This window comes from Danio rerio, chromosome 16 (assembly GCF_052040795.2).
Source record: "Danio rerio strain M-AB ecotype USA chromosome 16, GRCz13ab, whole genome shotgun sequence".
NCBI classification, from domain to species: domain Eukaryota; kingdom Metazoa; phylum Chordata; class Actinopteri; order Cypriniformes; family Danionidae; genus Danio; species Danio rerio.
Window position 1 is genome coordinate 59,073,688 of NC_141036.1, and position 10,299 is coordinate 59,083,986.

The 10,299-nt window shown below is 34.8% G+C and overlaps 3 protein-coding genes across 49 annotated transcripts in view; 2 read left to right on the plus strand and 1 right to left on the minus strand.

Moving 5' to 3' along the window:
- kif13a (kinesin family member 13A) overlaps positions 1-8,043 on the plus strand; it is a 118,579-nt gene extending 110,536 nt beyond the window's left edge. For 26 of the 47 annotated variants that reach the window (XM_087287901.1, XM_087287903.1, XM_087287906.1 and 23 more), the window contains 3 exons: positions 1,197-1,334; positions 4,717-5,821; positions 5,911-8,043. In XM_087287901.1, the coding sequence (XP_087144027.1) occupies positions 1,197-1,334; positions 4,717-5,821; positions 5,911-6,044 (1,377 nt within the window). In that variant the 3' untranslated portion in view covers positions 6,045-8,043. The remainder of the gene's footprint in view (positions 1-1,196; positions 1,335-4,716; positions 5,822-5,910) is intronic. The other 21 variants (XM_087287940.1, XM_087287941.1, XM_087287917.1 and 18 more) reach the window with 1 other exon arrangement.
- Positions 1-10,299, plus strand: part of smpd5 (sphingomyelin phosphodiesterase 5) — a 706,732-nt gene that overhangs the window by 609,259 nt on the left and 87,174 nt on the right. The window lies entirely within an intron of this gene.
- Positions 1-10,299, minus strand: part of LOC103908992 (serine/threonine-protein kinase pim-2-like) — a 202,995-nt gene that overhangs the window by 93,905 nt on the left and 98,791 nt on the right. The window lies entirely within an intron of this gene.

Genomic DNA, 10,299 nt, shown 5'->3' on the forward strand with positions numbered 1-10,299 from the left:
TATATATATATATATATATATATATATATAAAGTAAATATATAATAAATATATAAGTAAAAAAAAAATGAATATATATATATATATATATATATATATATATATATATATATATATATATATATTCATTCATATATATTCATATATTTATTTATTTACATATATATTTTTTAATTTATTTATATTTTATATTTTTTACTTATATATCTATTTATTTTTACTTTAATTTTTATTTTTACTATATATATATATATTAATATTTACTATTTGTTATTTATTTTTATTTTTTATATTTTTTTATTTTTATTAACTTTTTTATTTAGTTATATTTATTTTTATAAATTTTTATTTTTATACTTGTTTTTATTTTTGTATTTATATATTTATTTATTTGTTTTTATTTACTTTTATTTTTTATTTATATTTAATTTTTATTTATTTTGTTTATATTATTTTTATTTGTATTATTTTTATTTATTTTTGTTCATTTTTATATTTATATTATCTTTATTTTATATATATTTATTTTTATTTATTTAATTTTACTTATTTATATTTTTTATATTTACTTTCATTTATTTATTTTTTCACACTTTAATATGTATTTTTATTTATATAATTGTATGTATTTATTTATATTTATACATTTATTATATTTAATTTTATTTACTTATTTATTTTATTTTTCTGCATTTTTATGTTGTTGTTTTTTACGAAATACTTAATTTTAAATTTAATTTTAGTTAGTTGTAGTTTTTATTTCTAGTTAATATTAGCACTTTTTTAATCTAAAATGTATAGTTTATGAAATATAAAATTATAAATATAATTGCAAATAAAACGTAAAAAGTTTTAACTCTAATCATCAGCAATACGCCTAGTTTATATACACACACACACACACATACATACACACATATATATATATATATATATATATATATATATATATATATATATATATATATATATATATATATATATATATATATATATATATTAGTCAAACTGTAGATTTGTGCACTCTCTCACTGCATGAAAAAGAGCAGCTTTGACATAGTACAAACTATCTGATTTTAGTAGAACAAATTATCATGAACTGTTCCTGGATCAGTGGCTGTTGCGCATGTGTTCTGCTGTGTGTGTGTAACTCCTGCATGCTGCGTCTGTGAAGTGTGTGTTTGTGGCTGATTGCAGAGCATGCGCGTATGTATGTCAGGCCCCCGCGGCCCCAGACCCAGGGCTCAGAGCGAGGGCCGCAGCGCCGGTGACATCATCATCAGCGGCTCGGCCAATCACAGCACTGATCTCACACACACACTGCCACACACTGCTGTAAGTCAACACACACCACACCAACACACACCAGTTTGATCTGGACATACTAGCTAGAGCAGTTAAAACTGTCTATTACCACAGAGTAAATCAGTGTGACATCATGAACAGCAGTGATCCTTGTGTTTTTTTCTGCCGTCATGTATTAAGAAGTTTAAATATGTAATATAATATGTAAATATTTATGGTTTGTTTACTTTTTTATACCTCATCTTTCCTTAATTATTGCAGTTTAGTCTTGACAGCATCCTGCATATGCAATATCTTGAAGTTAGCTTACATATAATAATATAGTCCGGATCAAACTCAAATGACCTGAATATGATATTATTGATATGATATTGTAATATTGTCTGTCACAAGAAAGAAAGATTTGCTTTGATGACAGCATATAGATGACTTAAAAGTGCTAATTTTTATGTGTCAAATATTCTCATCAACATCAGAGTCAAATTCATTATTTTTATATACAAATAAGTCATACAGATGTCCAGGTAGGTTAAAATTCTTATCATCAGCATTGTCTTCATCATCACAGCATCGTTTACATCATAACTGCATGATCCCCACAGCTTGTGTTTAACTCACTGACCCCAATACATCACACAATAATCACAAAATACACAATGAATGACAAAGAAAACAAACTAAGTTGACTATAAGAAGAGGGATCTAGTTTTGTCATGGCACACTGTTACACTTGTTGTCTACACTGGATAACTGATATGGAGTAAAACAGTGGTCCCTGATCTTTTTATCACTGTAGACCCGTTAACGCTTGAAAAGGGGTTGGGGGGACGGGGGTTCTGCATAGATTCCTAGGCGACCATCAACGTTTTCTCAGAGAATGACAAGCTGACTAAACATTGCTGTAACTGATACAAGTTTTATTCATGGAGAAAATGACAAAACACTGCAGAGTTTGGGTCTTCTGTGTTTGTGTGAGATAATTAGTCTACTGAAATGTGTAAAATTAGAAATAACGAACTTGTGTGGGGCAAAGACACGATATGTGAACAGACCCTAAAGCCGTCATTATTTGTGAATTTCAGCAGTTGATCTTCTTGCACAGACATGCTGGATTCACTTGATTTGATAACATTATTTAATATTTATTTTTTATTTGTTTATTTATTTATTTATTATTTTTATTTTTTATACTTATATATTTATTTTTATTGATTTATTTAAAGTTTTAATTTATTTTTTTATTTACTTTTATTTTATTTTATTTTTTTATTAAATTTTTTTTTTATATTTATTTATTTTATCATTTTAAAAAAATACATATTTATTTATTTTTATTTACTTTTATTTTATATTTTTATTGTAATTTTTGTTCAATATATATTTAATTTATTTATTTTTATTTTTATACTTATATATTTATTTATTATTTATATATTTGTTTATTTTTATTTATTTCTTTGTATTTATTTTTTATACTTTTATATTTATTTAAATTTATTTAACATTTTTTATTTTTTTATTTATTTACTTTTTTATTTTTTATAAACTTTTGTTTTTATTTACTTTTTATATTTATTTTTAGTTATTAATATTTTTTAAACTTATATTTATTTTTGTTTAATTTAATAAAAATGTTATATATATTTATTAATTTTAATTTTTTATTTATATATTTTATTTCATTTGTTTTATACTTATGTTTTTCTTTTTATTTAATTTTTCATTCATATTTATTTTATTATTTAAAAAATATATATTTATTTTATTTAATTTTACTTTTATTTTTATTGTATTTTTTATTTACTTTTTATTTATTTATTTTTGTTTATTTTTATTTTTGTACTTGTATATTTATTTTTATTTGTTTTTATTTTAAAATTAATTCTATTTATTTTTATTTACCTTTATTTATTTATTTATTTTTACTTTTCTTTCATTCTTACAGACATGCTGGATTTACTTGATTTGTTGACCAACAGATCCGTTGGTGAATTGGCGAATCCATTCCTTGGCAGTTTGTGGGTCCTTCACTGGGCCTTCTCCCCTACGCAAAGAAACTTTCCAAAGATGTCTGTTTCTTACTCGTTTTGCTGCTTTTAGGTTAAATTTGGGCACTCAAGTGACCGAGATCTAAGCGAGAGAGTACAGTCATTTTTCAAAATAAAAGATTGTTCAGATTCAAATAATAAATAATACCAAATTAATGATTTCTTCTGCAGCCCAGTATCAATTGACCCTCAGACCGGTGGTTGGATGCAAAATGCAAAAGAAAATGCAAAGAAATAAACAGTAATGTAATGCCCTGCTACACTTATACACATAACCACAATTTGTTTTATCGTTATAAAGATAATCCTGTAAACACTATAAAGGAGGAGGACTTCTCTTCTCCTGAATCCCCGGGTCTGAATGCAGACACTGTGGGTAGCAGTGCAGCAGGTCTCTTGCCCTGTCTATACCAACCATTAGCCCTGCCGGTAATCTAGAGGATTTAAAACATAGGCAAACACAGCAGCAGGGATATAGGCGATGTGTCTGAATGGTAACAAACTCAACTGATAAAAGACACAGTCCGCCATTCTCCAATTCTCATACAGCTCTCCTGACAAAAATGCTTGCTGCAAACCAACAGCTTTGCTGTATCGGCCCTGATAGCATCACGGTAAAAACATGCAACAAACCTGGTGGATCATGGAAACAAACACATAAGACTGTTCATGAACAGCTAAGTACTGCTTGCCGTGGGCGAACGCGGTATCACCCAGTCATTTCGTTTCACAGCTTGTCAGGTCTGCCTTCGGAAAGCACATGCTCTGAACTAAGAAGGGTCTGCTCATAGGATAAGAATACTCCGCTATAAATAATAATAAGAAACCGACGCGTCATCACTCCACAGATTTGCACTACATCACTGATTTTGATGCTCCGCTCCAAACAATTATTTTAAACCCGGAAGATGAAATTAGCTGACAAAAGCTCTAAATTATCCAGTTTTCTCCACAATTAAAGCTGACAGGTGCTAACGCTGCCTTAACTGATGCTCAACACACACAAATCTGTTAAAATCTCAGAAAAAAATAGTCAAGGGTGTTTAACTGATTGTATTTCAATTACATTACAACGTCGATGCTCTAAAAGGAATCTTATCAGATTGAAAATAGCCACATAAAGCTTTCACTGGAAAATGATCATTAGCCGAAAAACACTGGCTGTGCATATAGCCCAATAAATTAAATAATGGGTTTTTTGGAAACTCTGATTTAGGTTCCAGTCAAGACACAATGTTGTAAACACATAGACTGAATAAAATAAGCAAAAGATATGCTTTAAAATTCCACAAGAGGGCGATAGAGCACTTCCTAATCACTGCATTGCTGTTTTTTTCCTATTTGTTCATTGCTGATTTGTCCAGGATTCAGAGGAGGATGATCCAGGCATGGATTCAGCCTTCACCTGTTCCAATGTTCCAGCCCTCGGCTCTCTGGAGCTCCAAAACTTCAAGCCTTACATCCCGGAGGAATTTGCCAACTTTGAGATCTACAATGCGAGCCTCGAGACCCAAGAAGGAGCTTTATGTGCACGCAGTGAATTGACCTCCGGGATTGGGATGTTATCAGGAACTCGAGCTGCAGAAAAGGAAGTTTCCCGTAGTCCCACTGCCAGCAGCTGCACTAGTGGCTACTTCTCCCATAGTGCCTCAAACGCCACTCTATCTGATGTGCTCTTCAGTGGTAGTGATAGTTGTGACCAGCTCAACATTAGAGAACCAACAGATTCTCAGGAGCACGGAAAAGGCTGCCATTCTTCCAGAAGTGCCTCGGGATTTTGTCCAGCTCAGATTATTCCTTCCCAGCCTTATTCCCATTACTTGACTGACCGGGATTGTTCCCCTTCACCTCCCCGTAAAAGTATGCTGAGCATCAGTCAGGAATTCACAGACTTTAAAGGTGCAGATGATGGTGTAGAAGAGGATGCTCTAGGTCATTTTGGCTGTAAGGCAGAATCAGCTTCTCAAGATAAAACGCAAAACAAGAGTTCTCCTTCCAAGTGTCGTCTTCAAAATGGAAAAGACGAGGATTCTGTACCTCATGTGCCACCAGAAGCAACTCGGGAGATTGAGTCCCTTGAGGATCCAGAACTCTTTAAAGGTGCAGATGATGGTCTAGTAGAGGATGGTCTTGGTAGCTTTGGCTGTAAGGCAGAATCAGTTCCTCAAGCTAAAATCCAAGACAGGAGTTCTCCCTCGCAGTGTCATCTTCATAATGGAAAGCAGTTCTCTGGGGATTCTGTACCTCATGTGCAACCGGAAGCAACTCAAGAGATTGAGTCCTTTGAGGATCCAGAACTCTTGGAGGACTCTAGTGAAGATGAAAATGCACCGGTTGCTCAGTTGCCTGACTGGATGGCCCCTGGGGAACAGGTTTGGGTGGGCAAACAGAGCGGGATGGTGCATTATGTTGGAGGGGTGGAGTTTGCCAAAGGCATCTGGGTTGGAGTGGAATTGGACCTTGCTGTAGGTAGGCAAACTCTTCTGTTGCACTCTAAGGCTGAATTTTAAGAAAGTCTGTGAACTTCTTGTAACAATTTTTTTTAATTTTTCCCAAAGGTAAACACAATGGGACGGTCAAGGGAAGGGTGTACTTCCGATGTGCCACAGGTCATGGAGTCTTTGTAAAGCCATCCCGTTTGACTCGAGGACCTCCGTCCATTGACACCGAATCTCAACATGTGTTCCAGTAGGGGCCGGGCAATGACCCAATAGTTGGTACACTAAAAAAAAAAAAAAAAAAAGTTGACTCAACTTAAATTTGTAAGGCAACTTGCTGCACAGCTTTTTTTTGTTGTTGACTCAACTTTTAACTTTTAAGTACAGCACTTGATTCTATTTATATTGATTAAAACTCAAACAACTTGCCAGCACATTGCCTTACAATTATAAGTTGAGTCAGCTTTTTTCTTTTCTTTTTCTACAGTGTAGACCAGAGGTGCCCAAACTCGGACCTGGAGGGCCGATGTCCTACAATTCCTTCAACACAGCTTCCTAGAAGCTTCTAGTATACCTAGAAAGAGCTTGATTAGCTGTTGTGTTTAACTAGGGTTGCAACTAAACTTTGCTGGACTCCGGCCCTCCAGGACTGAGTTTGGGCTCCCATGGTGTAGACCAGGGGTCACCAATCCTGGTCCTGAAGGGCCGGTGTCCCTGCAGGGTTTAGCTCCATCTTCCCTCAACACACCTGCCTGGATGTTTCAAGTATACCTAGTAAGACCTTGATGAGCTTCTTTAGGTGTGTTTGCTTAGGGTTGGAGCTAAAATCTGCAGGACACCAGCCCTCCAGGAACAAGTTTGGTGACCACTGGTGTAGACGATCTCTTCAACACCAGCACCAGCAAACGCCTGGACAAACATGAGTGCTAACAGAATCCATCCTTTGTTTGTCAACATCAGAGACTTGCTGATACCCTTCGTTCTGTGGCAATAAACCCTACCTGTGTGTGTGTTGTGTTGAAGTTCTAGATCTATTTCAGTGTCGTCTTTGAATGTCGAGAGTTGCACAGTTGCACAAACACGTTTTATATATATATCAAGTTAGCTTTGATATAGCTGAAATACTAACTTCAGTCTTGGTTTATTTACCACTTTCTTATATGACTAAATGCATTCATTAATTGACGACGCCTAACACTAGTATACTTTGAGTGAGCTTGAGATTTGGATGTCTGTTCTAGGTAAGAATGTACTACTGTTTATGACCTTTTTGCGTGATTATATCAGGTATTACCAAAGACATAGCCTTTCAAATCTGCTGTGCAAACGTACTTCTGTGTTTTACGCTTGTGTACTTTAATATTTGTTCGACTGATTTATGCTAATATGCTAAGTGCCATATTTCTGGTTGGAAGGCCACATGCCCATCGGTCGATTTTTCGAAGTTTTTATGGTATTGTGATCGGACGGCAAGCCTGTTGCTCATACCTTATTGCGTAATTGGCTTGTTGAGTACTGTAACTGTTGAAGGACTGCCAATATTTCTCTATACAGAGCTGTCTGAACGCTTGCACTGGAGTAACTTATCCTGGATGCACATTAAGTTACGTATCGCACGAACATTGACGCATTCTCAAATACTGATCTGACGCTTCTCAGGAGGTTGACCGAAAATGTCACCTAATGCGGAGAGCACCTTGTTTTCTTTATCGACTGGTCTGCTTTATATATCAGTAGTATATAGACCAGAAATGCCCTAAAGTACTGACATAAGCCCTGTTCATGAACGGGACCTTTTTAGAGAGTTGACTTTTAGGTTCACCCGCCTAATATTGAGCTTTTACATCCATGTGTGTTTGACTGTCGAGTAAGATTTTAATAGTTTGTGCTACTAAAGCCAATATTAATGTTTTTATAGGTATAAATGGGAGACGGGCAATATCGGGGGAATGGGACATAGCCTGAATAATACTAGTGTATTTAGTGCCATGACCAGTGCTGTTATTATTGCTCTGTTTTTTACCTGACCCACTGTGGATCTCATACTTTTGCTGTCATTGGTGATAGTAAAATAAAAAAAATCCCAAGACCTTACTTAAAAGAAAACAAAGCTGCTCTCCTTGACAAGGAGCTGTACATAAAATGTATGAACATAGTATTTACGATCTTATACGGTGTACAGAATTGTATTTATATTGTATCTCTGCAGATGTTGGTACAAATATGTTGTAGAATACAGAACGTTTACAAACATTTTGGTTTTTCTGTGTTGTGTGTGTGAACTATTATTGATTTCTGCTTAAAAATTACTGCTTGATGAAACCTTGAAACCTTTTGAATATTTTGTTTTGAATCCGTGGTATGGAGCACATATCAAATTGGTAAGTTTACATAATTTTAGTAAACAAGTCTTTGTTACATTATTAAGGCTGATTTTTACTTTTGTGTCAAACACACACACACGTATGGTCTGGCGCAGCCATCGCGCTGACGCACAGCCAGGGCCTAATTTGTGCCGGAACACGCCGGCACCTCATTTTACCGATATCCCTCCTCAACCGCCCTCCTCCCCCATCCCCTGTTCACTTTTACTCTCTTCTGCGACTCCCCAACCCTCTTCACTTTCATCCGTGACTTTCACTCATCCCCCCGCGCTCTTCACTTTCATCCGCGACAGCCCTCCGCCATACACCTCCAAACATCAGCCACCTCCCGTTCTCCACTTTCATGTGCAACACCTCGCCATCCTCGGGTAACATGCCAGATTCGTTACCCCGATCTGTTCGGAGACCTCGCAATTCACAATTAAGCCTTGCGCATAGCCCTCGCTATGGCTGACGCAGACACTGATGCGCACCTCTCCAAAAATGTAACCACACGTCACAACGGCGCATAGCACAAGCTCTGTGATTGGTCAGCTTGGTAGCGGTGACGAGTGTGGGCGGTGCTGAGAACCGCATGGCCCAAAGGATCGAGTGTTTACAGTTGCAGATTCCCGTGAAGGAGCTCCAGGTGGAAACTGTTGTTTTGGATTTACCTTAAAGTTGTTGCTCATTTGCCAGTGCCTGCTTCTGAATGAGCAATTTTTAGCTACATGTTCATTAAGGTAAAGTTCAGAAAAAAACAAAACAGCAGTGAAAAAACTCAACACAGAGGAACATAAACACCTACTTCCAGCAGTTTTACTATTTTGGAGATATTTTCGTGATGCATTTGTACAATGAAAAGAGATTATATTTGATTTATTAGTCTCTTGTTGCCCTGTTTAGCAGAACCCAATATGGAACAAGCAATATATAAGTCTTCAAAATTGATAAAATTATCCAAGTTATGCAGACATTTACTATTTAATGATATGAGACAGTAAGCTAAGTGCATTTATAAGTTATATGTCTAATTTAAAGTTCACAATATGTTTGGAAAAGACCATTCTAATGCATGTTTTGCCCGAGTATTGTTGCATTTACAAAGTTTTGACTACTAGGTGTCTTTAATATTTGGTGTTTCAAAAATGTTATAATTTTGTGAAGAAACAACCGTGTAAAACAACATCTGTTAATGAACAGTTTCTGTATTTAGTGATTCACAAGTGTTTATTTCCGGTTCTGAACGCATTATGGGATGTTGATCTCTGCTCTGTCCACTTTTTATGTTGAACATTCAACTCTACAGTTTAACAAAGTGGCTTTTATTGATGTTTTGGTTGTTTGAAATATTATAAGATATGACATCTAGAGGAAATAAGTCTTTAAAATAACAGAAAATGTTCTGCCAGTTTACTACAGGGTTTCTGTAGTGTAATAAACAACACCAACCCAGGCGTTATATCACTTAAAAAAAGGGCTCTCAAACTTAATTAGCGTTGTTGGGAGACGATCGCAAACTAAAGAGTGGGGTGGAGGGGTTAGGGTGTTGCGGGCCGGAGGGAGGAAGAAGGTCGGCAGTTTCAGACCCCTGCCTTAAACTAATAAAAATGTTCATAAAAGTCACTTTTTCACAAATTTTTCAAGGTTAAAAGTTGTTGGAAGCAAGATCAAGGTCATAAATAAATAAGGGGAAAAACATCAATCACAAATTATGGAAAACTGCTAATTTACGGATATTTTTTACAGTCAAGTTCAATTAGAAAAAGACACATTACATAGAAATAGTAGGTACATAAGTTATCACTGGGGTGGCACCAGGGTAAACTGACCTAAAAGGTCCATATTAATACCTCAAGGGTACATATTAGTACTTTAAAAAGTACAAAATGGATATTCTATTTATGCCAAGCCCTAAAACCCAATCCTCACAGTAATGTAAATACAGTCATTAGTATTATTCATATTATTTTTGATTAAATTACCCATTAAATTGTATTTTATTAATGTGTCTTTCCACCCCAATTCTATTCCCAAGCCTCACAGTGTTTAAAACAGTCATTATACAGAGTATTATTCATGTTATTTATTAAATTAACCATAAAATGTATTTTATTAACGTGTCTCCTCACCCCAATTACCAACC